Here is a 20,354-nt window from a genome sequence, read left to right as displayed (position 1 = left end):
GAGTGGTTGATAGAAGGCCAAGGGCTCTTTCCCACGGCTGTTTGTAAAGCCACAGCTTACATAAGCAGATGGGCAAAACCTTTTCCCTCTGTATCCCTATACACAAAGTCTCAGTGGCAAAAGTATTTACTTTGGTACTACGAATTCCAAGCTACCATGTTTGTGCATGCTTTTTCATCACGGAGATATAATAATGTGCCGTTTGTGAGAAGGAAGGAATGTGCACAGCATGATACAGCAGCAGGCAAAACAGATGGAGCGATGGAACCTGAGAAGGCAACATTAGTACACATTGGCCAAACAGCGCTGAGACAAATCGTTAGTCTCTTCTGAGCACCCTGTTGCTGTCATGCCAGCATGCCTTCAGCCAGCCTCCTGAAGAATTGGCCATTTCATTATAACGAGACAACCCTTGCTCCACCGTGGGCAGCTTCTGTAAAGATCAATTCAAGGTGTACATTGGCGCGTGAAAAGGTTTAAGTGGTCTTCCTAAAGCAGCATGAGTTCAGTAAGTGCCACAGTATGGTGTGAAGGCCATTGTCTGATTTTAAAACTTTGGTTAACTAATTTGGCCAGCTCCATATCTGACGCCAGCATCAGACTTCCCCCACTTCTTATTTTGTGGTGCTAATTGCATTTTGCAGTTTTTGAGATAAATTGCCTCCTTCCAGCGAGCTCAATGTAGATTCACAATCATGTCTGCACATGAGATCATATATTAACATAAAGGTTAGTCACTTCTATAGTTGCACACCCATGTGAATTTAATTTTCTTTCTCCATAAGGCCAGTTTGTCAGTACTCATTGACCAGAACCCTGTTCAACCAATTATTAAAGGAATTCTCCATCTTGCAGAAAGATTGAAATAGAACAACTTTAATTCATTTTTATACCTTTTTATCCAATTACGGCCATGTAAACTCACTTACCCACCCATGCCATGTCTTGGTTGATGCTATCCCTAAATTGGGAAGGTTTTTTTTAAAAAATAAGTTTGAATCCCTCATAAATTTTGGAGGGCTCTTTCAATGAGGTTCTCATCTATATCTTGTGTCAAATCATTACATAAAAAGCAGAAATAACACTATGAAAGTGGTATATGGAAAGTGGATTGTGCACTTCAATACCACTATAAAACAGTAGTGTAGATTAAGCCTGGGTTAATGTTGGATGTAGTAGTGATTCTTTAACTTTGTTTATACATTTTTGGTTCCCCAAACTCCCCTCTTTGACCTAGATCATCTACAGATGGTGTTGAGAATATATCAGCTTATTAGAATATAGTGTGACGTTAGGTGTGCTGAGGTTGTATACAACATACATCTTCTCCCCTTAAAAAAGTTATCTGTATGATAATTCTCTTACCTCCTAATAGCACTATGCTGCCTAAAACAGAATATTTTGTTCCTGACAGCTAATTTCCTCTTCTGTTGACCAGTCTTATGGGTGTGCTGGCCATACTATAAACCACCGTGTGACTTGTCTAGCAGCCTCAAGGGGAGGGGGAAACCCTCCCCCCACAAACAAGGAGCTTGTCACTCCAGTTGCTGGACTCCTGTAATTACTTGAAGGAAAAGGCACCTTTTAACATGTATCTATGGTACTTCCACAGTTCTGCTGTAGCCCTTGACTGGCATTTTGCAGCACGGACATTCCCTTCAAGAGGCCAATAGACCAGGGGCTGTCCACTGAGGGGAAAGGAGAAGCATCTGACATGCAGGGGAGAGAAGTGATTGAGGAGACCTGGACAGCAGCCTTGCTGGGAGTGGGGTGGGGGGTGGGCTAAGCTCCTGCCTGTTGTTTTTCCCTCAACCAGTCAGGCTGGGAATTGCTTGCTGCTCTATTATGCAACCATAGCCCCTCCTTCAATCACCTGGCTGAAGGAGTGGGACAAATCTTTGAACCCCCGCCCACAAGCCAATCCATACATTCTTCTTCTCTTTGACTTCCACATTGGGGCATATCATTCCCTCCTTTCCAGAACTCTCTCGCACTGGCCACGAGGAGCAGCCACCAAGTCAAGCCTTAGCAGCAGGCAGAAGCAACCTTTCCTGGTCAGTTTCATGACTTAGCAATCCTCCCATGCCTGTTTCATGATTTCTGGGCCAGATAATTGGAAAAAGTGGCAACAAACAGATCTCTTTTCTGTTTCAGCATGTAAAGAGGAAATCCATCATCAGAAGTAGCATAGGAATGAGGCAGACCAGCGCCATTTTGTGGGTGCAGAAATGAAACATATAGAACTGCTGGTTGTGGGATGAAAACGGAAGCTGCGGTACAGTTGCAGGGTCTTCTCCTGGTGTAGAAATGCTCTCAGAGATCTTAACATGTGGGACCCAGCCCGCCCACCTAGAAATAGACGTTGCCCCTTCTGTGCTCCCACCTGAATTTTTTTTCTGGTGCTGTTGCTGCTTCACTTTAGCCCTTTTGTTGCTATTTTCTGACTATATGCACAAACAATTGGGAAAAAAAACTGACAAGGAACTGGGGGAGCAGAAGAATAAAGAGTTAAACAGCTTATCTCCAGCTTTGCCTCCAGTAGCTATGTAATAACAAGAGAGTTTGTCTCTAGTTCCTTCTCTCTCTAGCTCGTATAAAAGACAAAGGGTTGTTTTGTAACCTCCTAGTTATCTGTGATTTCTTTGGCTACATCTAACCATGTACGAAATATCCAGGAGCTGAATTTTAATGAGGTATAGATCTCGCCCCCCAGAACCAAGTTATTTGTGCCCTGAATTGGGATGAATCCCTTTTGTATTAGGAAAGGTACGATAAATTTCAGTGGAGTATTTGTACTCTGAATTAATGCACCAGGCTGGTTTACACATCCATGTATATCACATACTCTACTCTTAACGGCTGGCAACTGAATGTGTGAACTGGCTCCATTGAGAAGCATGTTATAGGCGTAAATGAGATGAAGGTCTGTGATTCACACAAGTCGTTACTTGCTGTTACAGTCATGAAGTAATTAATATGTATCCATGAATAAGCTGTTGCAGGGAAAAAAACTCTGCCTGGGCCAGAGAGCTGGTTGTGTGATCAAAAGCATGAGCCAGTTTTTGATACACGACTGATCATGTTAGTATTGAGCCATTCATGGTTAGTATTGAGCCAGTTTGACTGCAAAAAACTACTGTATGGTGAGCAGATTCAGTCTAACGACACAACAGAACAGGCTGTATTCTTCCTCGTTTACAACCTGCAAATTTAAGGCTTTTATTTAGTTCACAGTGGCAAAAGACCTGTAACACTGGTAAGTAGGTTTTCTCTCTCCATTTCATATTTGGTGTGTGATGAAGAAAATCTTACATTTGGAACTTTCTTTCTGACATGGACCAAAAAGTACATACCATTTTTATGGATATCTCCAGAGGAGGCTGTTATACACAGAATGCCAAAGTATTTGGGGGCGGGGAGGGGGGGAGGGATTCCACATCTTTTTAAAAGAACAAAATGCCATGTTAGAGTCTTGGGGAAAGGGTTTGGCATGGATTGTTTGACTACCATTGGGCAGCGCTGCCTCCAAAACATCATGTGTGTTTAGAATTCAGTTTGATTTCATTTCAGAAGTGGAGATTGTCAGTTAGCTCTCATTCATTTGGAGGTCCTTTAAGAAGGCCACTGTGTTACTAACCTACCATTCTCATGTTAGAGAGAAAAGTGAAGCCATGTGGGAGCCCTTCGTTGCAGCAAAATGGTGGATGTTCAATGAAGAGTCCAGAATTCTGTGTTTAGGGTTCAGCTTAAATTTAGAAGGATATGGTTTTGCTGTTGCAAAACATATGATAAGACTTAGAGATTTGTGATGTCTCTTAACCAGATAGGCACAAAAGGCTGTGTTCAAATCTATTACACTTATGTAAATCAAGCATGAATATATTTAATTCATGTTGAAACAGAGCCAAATTTAACTACAATGTATAGCCATTGTACTTGCCATTTGACTGAAATGTGGTAATCTCTTTTCTTCAAAAGGCCATATTACTTTACTGTAACACTGAATTATATTCTTTATTACTAGCAGATGTCTTACATATGACATGCATTATTTATAAAGCCTGCTTACTCCAAGTGAGTTTTTCCATACCTTTTTTTTACTTCAATTTGAAGTGAAAGATACAACATAGAATTCAAATGCCTTTGCATTATGTGTGTTTTTAACCTTTCTAAATTCAAAAATGTGATTTTTACAAACAGTTTTTGAATAGTTCTCCTATTTTACACTCTGGCTATACGTTCTTCATTTCCTTTTTATAGTTTTTTTTTTAAAAAAATACAGTTTAATTAATTGGGTTAATGATATGTTAAAAATGGGGGAAAGCTTCTTCTGTAGCAGTTTGACGCTATTTTTAGCATGGGCTTCTCTAAATGAGCAGTTTATAGCACACTCGTGACTGGCCAGTTAGCAGATCATTTTGACAACGTGAACCTCCTGTGTGTCTCCCGTTCCTTTGCTCCATTATTCTGTTTAAAAATAAACTTTGGAAACCCCAATTCTTCTGAAATATGTCAGGATTTCCTGCCGTGTGCATTCGAAGTTGCACTATAAAACTCCCATTAGAGGGTGCTGTCCCATTGAACTATATGAGCTGGGAGGTTTTAAATTACAGGCCACGTGGTCACTGTGCTCTTCCCATGTAATTCAGCTTGTTTCAAATGCGGAAGAGAAGCAGGAAGCAGAGTGATGGTAAGGAAATGTGATTCCCTTTAATCTAAAGGGCTTCTCTCTCTGTGTGTGTGTGTGTATCTGTGTGCGCATGCATAAAAAAACTGACCCTGTTTGTGTGAAAAGAAGCAGAACAATAGACTACCTGAAGGTAAAGGGGGGGAAAAACAGTAATTGTGGAACAAATATTGGTATGTTTTGGCAACTTCCTCCTTTGAATCCTGTTTTTGGTGCTTCAAGCAGATCCGTAGAAATGGAGGGTGGGGCTTGGAATTGGGGGGGGGGAAATCAAAAAGATCATAAGTTCTGATTTGTGGCTGATAGCCATACTAAGTTCAAGAGAACATTGTGGGTTTCTCTACTCTATAATGGTATCATTTAAGGCAAAAATAACACTGATGCTCCCATCCAAAGCAAGCCTCTGCACAAGTATTATGAACCACAAGCATAAATTGAATGCAGATCCAGCTTCAGTCGTTTATTTGCACTGTATTACTTTCAATGAGATGTGCATCTCCATTCTCCTTCAAATGTAGATCGAATGTACATTTTAATGTATATACAATTGAAAGTAATCAGTGATGTCCACACTGAAACGTGTATTTGGATTGCGATTTATGCTGGTGGGTCCTGATAGCATATTCTCTGGATTGGGGTGACAGTGTAGAAATGCTGTCAGATCTTTGGCATTAACAATGACATTGCAGTACACTGTGAGCTGAGGGCAATATTTTCTATGGGAGCAAAGGGGGAAAGTGCCCAATACATTGCACATACTAAAGTGTGGTTTGCATAACAAGAAACAATATAAGAAGAAAACATCTTCATCTTCTCAGAGGGATTTCTCATATCCAGAAAGTTCCCATTGCCAGTCTCAAAGGTGTCTTCCAAAAGCTGCTTACTGTTTTCAACTGGCCAATGTGGACTTTGACAACATGGGATGGAACGTTGGGACCGGAATTCTGCTGGATCCGCACTGTTTGATTATCACTCCTGGAAATAAATGACATTTTATTAGAATATTTGATAAGAATAACTCTGATCCTTCCATCTGCATTATGGTGACTCAGGAAGAAATGTAAAGAATTATTACTGTCAAGCTTTTCAGAAACTTACTTAGAATCAGAGAATAGCAGAGTTGGAAGGGACCTACAAGGCCATTTATATTGTATTTTATACTATGGTTTTATACTGTTGTTTTATACTTTGAATGTTTTTAATTTTTGTGAACCGCCCAGAGAGCTCCGGCTATTGGGCGGTATAGAAACGTAATAAATAAATAAATAAATAAATAAATAAACAAACCCACTGCTCAATGCAGGAATCCACCCTAAAGCATCCCTGATAGATGTAATCAATGAGACTTAAGGTAGAACTACAAATTATAAGAAGCAGAAGGTTTTTTCAGAAAATATCTGTCCTGTGTAAGTCCTCCACTTCACTCTCTGTAACATCTACCACAACACCTATTTGGGTGTTCAAATCCCCCATGCAGTTAGAATTGTGTGAGGGGAGAAAGGAAACACACTCACTAGTCCTGCCCCACCACCTCCCACTATCAGGATTCTAAATCACGTGGTGCTGGTGCTGGTGCTGGTGCTGGTGCTGGTGCTGGTGCTGGTGCTGGTGCTGGTGCTGGTGCAGGTGCAGGTGCAGGTGCAGGTGCTGGTGGTGTGTGTGTGTGTGTGTGTGTGTGTGTGTGTGTGTGAGAGAGAGAGAGAGAGAGAGAGAGAGAGAGAGAGAGAGAGAGAGAGAGAGAGAGAGAGAGTGAGAGAGAGAGAGTGAGAGAGAGAGAGAGAGAGTGAGAGTGAGAGTGAGAGTGAGAGTGAGAGTGAGAGTGAGAGTCCACATACTATCTCACACTATTGCCCCGCTCGTGCTCTTCGCTCCTCTGATGCCATGCTTCTCGCCTGCCCAAGGGCCTCTACTTCCCTTGCTCGGCTTCGTCCATTTTCGTCTGCTGCCCCTTACGCCTGGAACGCTCTTCCAGAACATTTGAGAACTACAAGTTCAACCGCAGCTTTTAAAGCTCAACTAAAAACTTTTCTTTTTCCTAAAGCTTTTAAAACTTGATGTTGTGCAGACTTCTACTGTTACTTTCTACTGTTAGTTTTACCCTACCCTGTGCCTGCTTACCCTACCCTGTACCTGTTGGCATTCTCTTCCCCTCCTTATTGTTTTACTATGATTTTATTAGATTGTAAGCCTATGCGGCAGGGTCTTGCTATTTACTGCTTTACTCTGTACAGCACCATGTACATTGATGGTGCTATATAAATAAATAAATAATAATAATAATAATAATAATAATAATAATAATAATAATAATAATAATACATACATACAGCAGGTTCCCTGCTGTAGACCTTCACCCTCCAAGGTGTGGAGGGCAGCAGGGCCGGGTAGGGGCCGGGGGTCCCAGTATGTTCCACAATTTTAATTGTGGCGGGGGAAGGGGGAATGAATGTCCAAATAGGGCCGTTGTGCCAGCATTTCCTTGTCACTGCCAATTAATGATGTGTAGTGGAGGGTGGGGAAGTGTGTAAGGCCTATGGGAAATAGATGGAAATAAAGAAGGTACACTCAATTGGACTAAAATTAATGCAATTAATAACTTGTGGTGGGAAAATGGAAAATGAGCTTTTTGCTTATGCTAGAGCTCTGAAGGGAATCTGGAATTTGGAATAGAGTTCTGTGTTCTGTTATCATCTCATGTCTGGTTCCTTTGAACAGAAATTGCTTCACTTTGTTTCCTCATTTTGGAGCATTTAAATTGTCCTAACTATGTGCTTTATTTTTTGCATTTCATTTTTGAATCACAGCCCAGCAAGATTATTTTTTTTAAAAAAAAGTCAGATCTTGACTCAAGCAAACAATTTTTGATGCTGAATACCAAAATGGAGAATTATCTGGGATCCAGTAATTGTGACTGACCGGAGGGAATATGAGTGTTAATTCATAATGTCATGGAAGATTTTAGTTCAGTTCTGACTAGATTCTGCATCAGATAAATTAATTCAGTTCTTGTCAATTCACACATTTCCTGTCATCCCAAAGGGGGAAAAAAAAAAGATCCTACAATGCAAATATGAGGAGTCAGGAGAATTCATGCAGTCAAAACATTGTCCTCGTACAGACAAAATACTGACATCAATACTTAAAGTAAATAAGTTTCCAGGCCTCGCCATTGTCCATCCTCAAGATTTTCAGACTGGAATTAACATACAACCTCAGGCATGAAATAAAAAACACATTATTATTCCCCCCTCAGAACTTGAACAAAAATTTTGTGAATATGCAATTTATAGAATCATAGAATAGCAGAGTTGGAAGGGGCCTACAAGGCCATCGAGTCCAACCCCCTGCTCAATGCAGGAATCCACCCTAAAGCATCCCTGAAAGATGGTTGTCCTGCTGCCTCTTGAAGGCCTCTAGTGTGGGAGAGCCCACAACATCCCTAGGTAACTGATTTCATTGTCATACTGCTCTAACAGTCAGGAAGTTTTTCCTGATGTCCAGCTGGAATCTGGCTTCCTGTAACTTGAGGCCATTATTCCGTGTCCTGCACTCTGGGAGGATCAAGAAGAGATCCTGGCCCTCCTCTGTGTGACAACCTTTTAAGTATTTGAAGAGTGCTATCATGTCTCCCCTTAATCTTCTCTTCTCCAGGCTAAACATGCCCAGTTCTTTCAGTCTCTCTTCATAGGCCTTTGTTTCCAGACCCCTGATCATCCTGGTTGCCCTCCTCTGAACACGCTCCAGCTTCTCTGCATCCTTCTTGAATTGTGGTGCCCAGAACTGGACGCAATACTCAAAGTTTTCTGAAATTATTATTAAGGAACCTAAATGTTGATTTGAGCACTTAAATCTGAAGACACCAATTTGCCTTTAGATAACCTGATCTCAAATCATTTAGGGATTTAAACATGATAACCAGCAATCTTTGACTTGGAAACAAACCAAGAGCTGGTGCAGAATTAATAATAATTAGTAACTTGCTCTAAATACTGGCCCTCTGCCAGCAGCATTCTGTATCAACTACAGTTTCTGAATGCATTCATAGGCAGCCATAAGTAGAATGTATTACAATAGTCCAACCTGGATGTGACTAAGGGCTTCTCCACATGGGACTTTTATCCTGTGATTGAGATTGGTAATTCACAGAAGTTTGCGGACCTTTTACATGACATTGTCATCCCCCAGGGCCTCTCATGTTTTGTGCCCATTTCTGCAGCTTTATTTGTAATGATGGTAATGAACTATATAAAAATGGCAATAACTGAGTTGCTCTATAACCACAGCACCATCTAATGGCTTTTTAATGAAACATACAGAATTTGTAGATAAAGGAAATCCCTGGGGGGAAAAGCAAGGGAGTGGGTTTAAAGGGCTGATCTTAATCCCACAAAGAACCTGAAAGCAGAAGCCCTGTAAAGTTGCAGGATAAAAAGCCTGTGTGGAGAAGCCCTAAGGCGATAGAAGTATAGCTTTCAAATTGCGTGAGGTACTGGTTCCTCTCTATTCGGCCCTGGTTAGGTCTCATCTAGAGTATTGCGTCCAGTTCTAGACTCCACAATTCAAGAAGGATGCAGACAAGCTGGAGCGTGTTCAGAGGAGGGCAACCAGGATGATCAGGGGTCTGGAAACAAAGCCCTATGAAGAGAGACTGAAAGAACTGGGCATGTTTAGTCTGGAGAAGAGAAGATTGAGGGGGGACATGATAGCACTCTTCAAATACTTAAAAGGTTGTCACACAGAGGAGGGCCAGGATCTCTTCTTGATCCTCCCAGAGTGCAGGACACGGAATAATGGGCTCAAATTAAAGGAAGTCAGATTCCAGCTGGATATCAGGAAAAAACTTCCTGACTGTTAGAGCAGTACGGCAATGGAATCAGTTACCTAGGGAGGTTGTGGGCTCCCCCACGCTAGAGGCCTTCAAGAGGCAGCTGGACAACCATCTGTCAGGGATGCTTTAGGGTGGATTCCTGCATTGAGCAGGGGGTTGGACTCGATGGCTACAAACTAGTCATCCAAGAGCAAAGCCCAGAAGTACACCCAGCTGTACAACCTCTCCCAGCATTTTCATGTAGCATGGGGGAACAGGATGAAACTACTGAACTCCACTGACAATGTATTTCAGAATACGATCTTCGCCTAGCTACTGGGATGTGAATACAATGGAATTCAATTAGATTTACACCCGAGTTACTGTATATAGGATTTCAGCGTTAGCCAACAATCCTATATCCACTTACTTGTAGATACACCTCACTGAAATTAATATGTCTACTCAAAAGTCAGTCCTATTGAGCTCAATGGGGTTTACTCCCAGAGAAGTGGGTATAGAATTGCACCCTTAGAGCTCATTGTACATGAGGCATTTATTGTGCACACATGATTCACGGTTGTTTACAGGTTCTTTAGACAATGTTGTGACCCACCAGTTTTGCTTGTTTTTTAAGGGCACTTTCCTAATTTTTTTAGACTGGGAAAATGGAGTTTCATTTCTGAAAGCGAGAGAAACAGTATTTTCCTACTCATGAAATTGTAATGTTCCATTGTAGTACAGCGCCACCTAGAGATGATGTATTGGAAAAGCAGGAAGGAAAACCTTGTTTCATAAAGCATGGATTTTATTTTGTGCTGAAGTTGAAAGTAGGTATACCGTTTAACAACTTCATGTAGAAAAGCTCTTAATATTGTTTTATAAGAAACATACCTATTTGTATTCCCCCCTAATTTCTTCTGTATTGTATTATATTGTAATGAATTGTGTGTAATGGAATTGCTCTGTTTGACTCAGCGATTCCCTGGCCAGAGAAGGGGGGGTCTGACTCAGCCAACCCACACACATGCCCCTTCACTGCCGCTTGTTAACCCTTTACAGTCTAGGCTCTCAAGGAAACCACGCCACACTCCAGAAATAGGGACCAAACACTTTTATTCTTGACACTACACACTTTCATAAGGGTCCACACATTAAGGTTAACACTTAAGAGGTTTGGGGGGAAAACACGAACAAAGGAATGACAAACATAGGACAGCAGGGACTAATACCTCACCCTTCCCCTTCACACGCTCAAGCCTAATAGAATTCACACTCACTCCCCACTTAACCACCCCCACCAACCACCCCCACTTAGGATAGCAGGGACTAATACCTTCCCCTCCCCCCTTGTTTTATTATGGTTTTAATTTTTGTGAACCGCCCAGAGAGCTTCGGCTATTGGGCGGTATAAAAATGAAATAAATAAATAAATTGACAAGCTCAAGCCAATAGAATTCGCACTCACTCCCCACTTTACCCCCCACCAACCGTAACTCCAGCAAGGTCCCTTGCCCAATTATACCCAAACCTGGACTAAAACAAAACAAACATATATCTCTGCGACTCAACCTCTTGTTGCTCACTCCGACTTGACTTTACGCCACTCGAATTAGGAATCCTTCCCTCAGTGGCCGCGAGGAGCTTCTGCCATCCAGCTGGCCCGGCCTGGATGCTCCAACTTACCACGTGCACACTGGACTCCTATCACCCACAGGAAAGAGACCAGACCCTTAGGGGCCTAAGCCTTTTATCCCTTTCTGGGACCTCCTTGTCACCAGACCCACCCTGACCAAAAGAAACCCCATAGCAACCCACACCTCTCCCGAAGGGAGGGGGGAATGCTCCCAGACACTGCACAGCTGCAACTTGTTACTTTCCCTGGTGCCAAGGGAAGCATTATCAGATGCCAGGTGCTTCTCGCCCAGCGCAGCCTTGGCATTTCGCTTGCTACTCCCTTTTCAGACACAAAGAAACTCCTCTCCCTCTCCCTGGGATGAAGCAAAAGATGTTCTCTTAAAGGAACCATGGGCTCAGCCCATGACAGTCTGCTGATAACATTGGGAGATTACCATTTTCTTGGCCGTCGTTTTGGCCTTTTGAACGGAGTCCATGGTATCATCTGTAGAGGCCCTCACCATCGAAAGGCAGATCTTCAATGTGTGCTCGTGACTCCAGAGCCAGGCCTGCAGAATGGAGCCACGCATGTCTTCAGAGCACTATGGCACCCATCATGACCTTGGCGTCATAATCGGTATGTTGTCTGGTAGTGCTAAGCTGTTGGCGAGACGGTTTTGTGGCCTCGGCTTGGAAGACTCGGGTTAATTCCCTTTGCTCTTCTGGGAGATAGTTGCATAAGAATCCAAACTTTCCCCATAAAAATAATTGATAATGAGCCATGGTGGCCTCGTAGTTTGCTACTCGCTTATCTACCTACCTCTCCAAAATCCTTACAAAAAACAAAACTCTTAAGATGCTGCCTGAGTAAGCCACATGAATATCTCTTGAGGGCAAGTTCTACAAGATCTTCTATCTCTTTAAACTTTGGCAAATGGCAACTGTGGGATGTGGGTGGTAGACAATACTGATGGGGAAGGTTAAGCCTTCCCTTCCACCATTTTTGATGAAAATTGCTCTCTCTCAAGCTCGTATTTGCCCTATTAGGGAAAATGTATGCATACAGGCTGTGTACATATATGTTTTCTCTAATGGACAACCAGCAGGTAGGTGTGTGTGTGTGTGTGTGTGTGTGTGTGTGTGTGTGTGTGTGTGTGAGAGAGAGAGAGAGAGAGAGAGAGAGAGAGAGAGAGATTTTAAGTGGAAAAATCACAAGGGAGAAAGGGTTAACCCCCTGCCCCCCAATCCTATAGCACCAATCAGGATCTTCCCGTGAAGATGCTATCTGTCAACATTTAATGTAAGCGCTGCGCTTAGGAACAATGCCACAATGGAGGCAAAATCCTGCCTTCTCTCCAACATTGGGTGGCCCAGCCCTCAGATAAGAACCTTGCATGGAACTGATGCACTCAAGGACCCATGCAATATTCAAAGCATTCCTTTGCACGTAACCTCCTTCACATTTGTGATGAATTTTGCTAGTAAATTCAAATGTGTCACTGTTAATTTGTTAAGATCCTTGGTTATCTTCTAAACTAGATCTTCAGAGGCTTGCTTAGTCCTGCAGATCGTTGCTTCCAATTTACTTCACAGTCTTTTGGATTGTGACCATTATATGAAACTGGCTGAGGCTCGATCCAGGAGTGGGCAATGTGTGGCCCTCCATATGTTTGGGGCTACAATTTCATCAGCCCTAGCCAGGAAGTTGTCCGACCCTGATATGATCCTATCATTACCTTATGAACTACCACAGAAACAGGCATGTCTTAACAAACTTGCTGCCAACGGGCCACAAGCTTATGATGACTTGATATAAATAACAAGCAAATATTTATACGTTTCAACACAAATTCATCCCATACAGGGCTGCGAAACGCTTGGTTTGCTTCCTGCTTTAATGTGTCACAGCTTCACCCAGTGAGGTCTGTTCCTAGTTCGGAATCATTGGCTGAGGTCCAGCAAGACCTGGGGGCATAAGCAGAGTGCTTCACACTTGCATGACACCGTGGGGCCTACTTTTCTTTGTGGCAGCAGATGCTTGCACCTTAAGGGGGGACTGCAGTAGGAGGGGCACAAGAGATTGAAGGGGGAGACACTCTGGATCCTAGCCAAACTGCTTTTTAAGTTGTCCCAAGAGGGATTAAAAACAGAAGAACAAAGATGATTGTGGCCGAATTCAAGCTTCACATTTTGGCTTCTACATACAGATGGTCCTGGAAGACAAACAGCTCTCTGAACTAAAGGTAATTAGAACATCCAAGAGCAGAGTTCACTAACTTTTCCTGCTGTATCCTCCATCTCCATCAGCATCAGCATCATCTCTTCTGTGTTACCCATCGATGTTGTGTCTTATATTTTCTAAAATTCAAGACTTCTTGAGTAATAAAGTATTTCCCATCAGAAACAGCAAAGAGTTTGGCAGCACTTTCAAGACTAACAGATTTATTCTGACAGAGTTTTCATTGACCAGAGCCTACTTCATCAGATACAAGCAGCGAACTTGTAAACAAAAACAAAATGGTAAACCGTGAGTCCCACAAGGCCATGAAATGCAGGTTTGTATGACATTCCATCTCTCAAGGGGAGGTGGGCAGCTGACATTGGCTCAGCCTCACCCCTCCTGGGGCAGGAAAGCAGTCTCTGAACTTGAACTGGAGGAGGGGTCTCCCCCCTCATTCCTTAGAACGCTTCTTGCCTTCTTCATGGGAGTCAGGGTCTAGCAGCATTTTCTATCCCAAGTCTACCTAAATAAATAGCGCAGCAAAAGGCTATCCTGCTAGACTGCCCCGTCAGGTTTCTGGCATGAATCCTGCACTGCAAAGCACGTGAAGTCATCCAGATTGTGTGATTTGGAGTTTTAAAAAATGAAAGGAGGAATTCCCTTGCCCTCAGCATCATGTCTCATCGGATGTGTTGGCTCACCATACATGGCTGTGGTTTGGTGGGTCACAAGTTATGTAGGTCTGCTCTAGTGAATGCGAGATTGCTAGAAAGAGATAGGTTCGTTTGTATGTTGTTTTCATTCCTTCTTTCCTGTTCTTGCTGTTGTCAAGTGCTTTCCAGGGCTTCCCTAACCATTCAGCAGAGAGAGGCAGCAGAGGCTAAGGGGCAGGGAATGGACAGAGCAGTGTGGGCTAAATAACTTGCCCTGCACACACACACCCTTCCCAGCTACCCTGATGCCCTCAGGTAGGGTGACCCTATGAAAAGGAGGACAGGGCTCCTGTATCTTTAACAGTTGTATTGAAAAGGTAATTTCAGCAAGTGTTATTTGTATATATGGGGAATCTGGGAAACTTTCCTCTTCATCATAGCAGTTAAAGCTGCAGATGAACTGCCCTCTTTTAAATCTGGTCACTCTAGGATAGCGCCTGCCCCTTTAACTGTTGTGATGAAGAGGGAATTTCACCAGGTTCTCCATATATTCAAATGACACTTGCTGAAATTCCCTTTTCTATGCAACTGTTAAAAATACAGGAGCCCTGTCCTCCTTTTCATAGGGTCACCCTACCTCAGGTACAGTGGAGGGCACTGTCCTGTCTGTCACCAGTGTTGACAGTGTCAGTCAGTTCAGCTTCTGCATGTGGAATGGAGGGGGGTGCCATCTTGTCCTTTGGCTCAGGCCCTGGTGCTGATTTTCTTTCAGAGACAGCAGACATTTTATAAAACACTTGTGTATAATTTCTGAAGTTGACAGTTGGCGAATTGGCAAAGCAGGGAGGCTTTCACATGAAACGCTTCACTAAGCCAAAGCTCTTGTGGAATTCAGTTGGGTCAGGGGAGGGAGGTTGGATCTCCTTCTGAGGTTGGAGTGCTACTGAATCCCCATTATCCTATGGCCCATCAGACAATATTCAGGGGCCATAGGATTGCAGCCTAAATCTTAAAAAAAACCCCACTGAACTAAAGGCAGCAAGATATGAAATCTAAAAAGAGTGGTATCCTGTGGAGACCCTAACAGCCGTTTTAAAAGAGAAAATCCACTTTTGGATGAGGAAATTTGGAATACAGGGCAGTGCTTAACCCTTTCCTCATAGACCACTTCTTGCTTCCAAAATGCCCCCAACCGTATTTCTCCACCTGGGGTTTCAAATATGTATTTGTGAGGTTAAACACATCTTTGGAAACTAGGGAAAAGTGACCAGGGATGACTTAAGAAATAAGAAGCGGTGAGTGGGTAAATCATCCACCAACCACTGAAAGGTCCACAGTGAACCCACTGTTAAATGCTTAAGGCTGCAATCCTATATCCTATTACTTTGGAGTAAGCTCCATTGAACACAATGGGACTTACTACACACATATAGATTATGCTGTAAGGCTACAACCCTATGCATACTTACTTGGGAGAAAGCCCTATTTAACAGAGTGAAGCATACTTCTGAGTAAACATGCAAAGGAGTATGTTTGTGCTGGACTAGATGGACCCTTGATCTGATCCAGTATGGCTCTTCCTATGTTGTTATGTTCCATGCTTTACTGATTTCAGTAGCAGCTATTCCCAACTAATGTTTGCTGGATCAGTCACATTATCTATAAGCACCCAGTGAAAATTATCATTCAACACTTTTGGGATTAGGGTGTAAGTATGGTATGGACAGTGATTATCACATTATATCTAACACAGTTACCACCACTTCTGCCGGCTTCCTGCCTGTTGAGCTGACTGCAGCAGGAGACAGAAGTGGCGAAGGTGGAGGTAATTATGGTGGAATGACTTGGGTAGTGGGGAAGTAGACCTTGAGCAAGGGAGAGGGGGAGGAAGAAGAAGAGAGTCAAGAAAAGTAGTCCTAAAAATAAGTGTGAGTGGGCTGAAATGGCTGTGGTACAAATGTGCTTTTGGGCCAAAGAGAGAGAGAGAGAGAAGTGTGTCCACAGGTCCGAAAACGTTGCCTACCTGTCATCTTGTTGGGAATATCGCAACCTTGTCTGCAAGTTACTGGAAGGGGGCAGTGTTGCAGTGAGTTAAGTTACAGTGAATCTCTATAGCTACAGTGTGCTTTCCTTTGATTTCTTCCTTTTGCACCCCCCGCCCCCCCACTTCCACCACTGCTGGGAGTATGTGTATTTGTTCTCTTGCTCTTGCTGGTGTAACGGTATACAAAATAGTCTGAACAAACCTTTTTTTAAAAACAACAACAACAACCCTCTATGCTGTACCTGCCCATTCTGTTTTTACTCGCTAATTGCTTTTCTAACAGGAGATATCATTACTAAATAATCCCATCAGATCTAACAGTTAGTTGTGTGAATGTTGTGACAACCTGCACAAAGAAGCTTTCATTCCAAAGACTGCAGTGTACAGACAAGGCAATGGTTATTAGTTTCATTTTTTTAAAAAAAATGCTCATGTCCCTGAGAATTTATATGCACTGTATAAAGTATACACATTTACTTAAGAATAAATCCCATTGAAACCACCTTACTTCTGAGTAGGCATACATAGGATTGCGCTGTTACATTCTGAAGTCTCCCAAATGCCCCCCCCCCCAGCACTCAAGGCTGCAGTCTTACACACAGTAAATTGGGGATAAGCCCCATTAAAACCAGTGGGACTTGCTTCCAAGTAAATATGCATAGAGGTCTGGCTGCATGGCCACTGCTTGAACACATGAGTTTGTTTTGTACTTCTGGGCTTTGTGAAAACAATGATAAAATCATAAGTTCAACCAACCACAAGAGAATTCAGAGTATGCATCTCTGTACAGATAATTTCATTGCCATAAAACAGTTATCTCATGTTGCTCAGGCCCTCCTTTTGCGTTATTGAAACACATGCTTGCCTCCTTAAAAGACAGCATCAAGGAAACTTTGACTGAAACATTTACAACAGCTTTATTCTTCATGCTTTATTTTCTTTCAATCTGATTTCTCAACAACAACGTGAAGGTTTACCAGTATTGAATAACAACCATTATTTTACAGTCAAATCCTTTTATTTCTAATTCTCTACAAATGTGTGTGTGCATAATTAAAAAACAGACACAAATTCTAGCAGAACCCTTTTATTGAGCCGCAACTGTTCTGTTATTTATAAGCCAGCTTCCTCTCTCACAAAGAGACCTTTTGCAGGGTTTTCCCCCTCCTGCCTCCCTAACAGCTGCTCTCAATGTTGTATCCTGAGTGATGATGAGGTTCTGAAAGTGTTTTTTTGGAACAGATGGCTACGAGAGTGCTGGGGAATGTGCCAGCAGAAAGCTGGGGATGTGCCAAATCCTGCAGTGACTGAGTGCTTTGGGTTCCAGCTCGCGTGCCTTTCCCCTGCCCTCTGCCCTGAGTGGCGCCAGCAGGACTTCCCAACTAGCACTCTGAACATCTGGAGTCTGCGACTGCCAGGAGAGCGAGGGGGGGAGGAAAACCCTTCCTGCTTCAACTCGGCTCCCATCTACTCAACAATGTTACTCACTAGCAGAACAACTAGGCAAAAGCAAAAAAAGAAGCACTCGTGTGTGTGTGTGCGTGCGCGTGCAAACACACATGCACACACATTAAGAACCTTGCAAGCTAACCAGCTGCAGGTCAGCAACCTCCCCCAACTGCTAGTCACTGTTATGTTCAGAGAACTAATGAAGCAAGCAATATTATCTTTCAAATACTGGAGTCAGACTGGCTGGGTGGTGTGGAGGAAGGGAAGGACAGCCAAGAAAACTCCAGTTCTCCCTGTGCTTCTAAAGGTATTTTTCCCCGGCAGTAGGATAAATAATTGTAACTTTCATGGAATAATTTCTAAGGGTCACATTCTGCTTCTTTATTGCTCAGTGTTTTGTTTTGTTTAAAGGAAGGCAACGCAATACCTATTATGCTTCTGGTGCTTCAAAGGTTGCAGAAACCGCACAATACTCAACTATACAGTTTTAAGGTGAAACTATCCCAGTAGCTGTTATGTTCTGTACTTCATTGCATGTGAGTTAAGACGTGACACTCCTGATAGTGCCGATGAAGGACCTGAAACAAGGAGTCAGTGCAGGTTTAGCAATCCTGCCACAAAAGCCTCAGAGAAGGCCCCGATAGATAGATCTAACGTCTGAGAATCGGGGAAGGATGAACCATTATGCTAAAAGTACCATAGCGAAGGAATATGGCTCTTGCTCCAGGGCAAACATCTCAGCACTACATTCCACACATTACGACAGCTATAGGAAAGAGTGTTTCCTGAAGTAAGCACAAGATATGTGGACATTAAAACATGTGCCCGTGTATCTTTAAACATCCATGTGCACACCTCTAGATACCCTGGCCCAATTAAGAGTCCCAGATCTCTCTTAAATGAGTAAAGATGTAGATGTATCTATTATATACATACTTTATATGTTTGCTCTGGAAAACACCAGAGTAACACCAGTGTTTCTTGCAGGAATCCCTAAAGGCATGTCCCTGTATTATACTATGCAACTATCTGTGTATGTACTTGAAACAGTTCAGGCAGAGTAAGCAGTCAAAGCAGGACAGGTCCAGAAATATTGCAGCCAGTTTAGGGGCACCAGGCCCTTTACCAAGCACTTCAGGCAGCTTTGCAGCTGCAAGTTCAGAATTTTCCCTAAAGCTACATCTTCCAGCTGTACTACAGGAGGTGTACATATAAAACTAACATCCTATGTTTTATGCAGAAGGTCCATAATTTATTCTGTTATCTAGCTTAAATTATCTAAAAGGTCTGGGTGAGAAAAGAAAGAATATAACCAAAGGTCCATAGATAGCCTTAAGGAAATTAAGTATTCTCCTAGCTTACGTACACCACTCCCTTCCCCACTCCAACTCTAGGGTTCAAATAATATTGTACCAAAATACTAAAGCCGAGTGGTCATCACCCTATGGGTTAATTCTGTGACTAATCCTGCTACAGTTATATGTTATTTCGAGTTTAGGCTACTCTGATTCGCTCTACATGGGGCAGCCCTTGAAAAGTGAGTGGAAAGTGCAGCTGGTACAAACTGAAGCAGATTGACTGTTCAGAAGCCTGGCTGTTTCAGCACAGATCACACCAATATCACATCAATTGCACCGTCTCCCATTTTGTTTCCAAGCTCAATACAAAGTACTGTTTCTTCCCTAGATGGTTTGGCCCAAGGGTTGGCCCAAGGGAATAAAGAGACAAAACTTTCAGGACGGTGAAGAAATATATGTGGTTTTATTCCAAGATGCATTTGACCCTATGCATTTTCGCCCTGAGTATGGGCCTTCTTCAGGGGTCAGTTTAATACATAAATGCTTGCAGAGATCTCTGAAAAAAGACTAGATTCATCCTTTTCAGAGATCTCTACAGGAATTTGTATATAAAAGTTGACCCCTGAAGAAGGCTCATACTCGGGGCCAAAACCCATCTTGGCATAAAATCATGTATATTTTTTTCCAACATCCTGAGACTTCATCTCTTTATTTCATTGGATCATGTTGGAAGTTCTTCAGTTCCATTCTCCTAAATGGTTTGGGACCACGATTAAGGAAATTTTGTTTAGGCTTGCATGGAAATGCTTGCAAACTTTAACTGCCTGGGGTTATTGGTTTGGCTAGTGTTTTTTGGCTTTTTGGTTACTGCTGGTGGTAGTCAATTGTTTATTAAGTTGTAATTGTTTTTAGCATTTTTAAAAATAGTTTTATACCTGAATTGTAAGTGCCTTAAGGTTCCCAAGGGAATGAGAGGCATGAGTAAAATTATTAACAAGTAATTCCAGAAAGTGTAGGTCATGCCTTTAAAGAAAAGCATTTTTCAATACCATACAGATTTCTTCTCTCCCTGTAAAATGCTCTGAATACTCAAGATCATAGGGAAGGAGTTGAAGAAGGGCTCAGGTGGTGTAGAAGCAGCTGACTGGAAGGGAACCTGCTTTGCATGCAGAAGGCCCCAGCTCCACATCTCCAGGTAGAAGTGGAGAGCCACTACCAGTCAGTGTAAACAATACTGAGCTAAATGAACCAATAGTCTCAGACTCAGTATAAGCATCTCCCTGTGGAAATGCTAAATTCTGTTTATTTATATATTTAACCAATCTCTTGATTATCTACTGTACCAATGTTCTGCATCTTCTGGGGTTGTCTCAACACAATCATTCCCGAGACAACTGCTGCAAGAGAACTGCTTATGAAAGTCATAAGAAACAAACTCAATGAAATAAGCAAAGGCTCCCATAACCCAAAGAGCCTATCCACGGAGGAGGCAGCCCATTGCATCTCTGCATGACTCACTGCCCCAGCCTTGGCTCTGCTGGGAGTGGGTAATTCTGCCACTTCTTTGCATGAAGTATT

The 20,354-nt window shown here is 42.6% G+C and overlaps 1 protein-coding gene across 2 annotated transcripts in view; it reads right to left on the bottom strand.

The window, feature by feature from the left end:
• Positions 1-3,194: 3,194 nt before the first annotated feature.
• ATOH8 (atonal bHLH transcription factor 8) overlaps positions 3,195-20,354 on the bottom strand; it is a 46,516-nt gene continuing 29,356 nt past the window's right edge. The window contains exon 3 of one of the 2 annotated variants that reach the window (XM_063125956.1): positions 3,195-5,659. In XM_063125956.1, the coding sequence (XP_062982026.1) occupies positions 5,577-5,659 (83 nt within the window). In that variant the 3' untranslated portion in view covers positions 3,195-5,576. Of the gene's footprint in view, positions 5,663-20,354 lie in introns of both variants that reach the window. The other variant, XM_063125957.1, reaches the window with a different exon arrangement.

This window comes from Elgaria multicarinata, chromosome 5 (assembly GCF_023053635.1).
Source record: "Elgaria multicarinata webbii isolate HBS135686 ecotype San Diego chromosome 5, rElgMul1.1.pri, whole genome shotgun sequence".
Classification (NCBI taxonomy): Eukaryota; Metazoa; Chordata; class Lepidosauria; order Squamata; family Anguidae; genus Elgaria; species Elgaria multicarinata.
The sequence above is the reverse complement of the archived record's forward strand: the minus strand, read 5'-3'. Positions and strand labels throughout refer to the sequence as shown.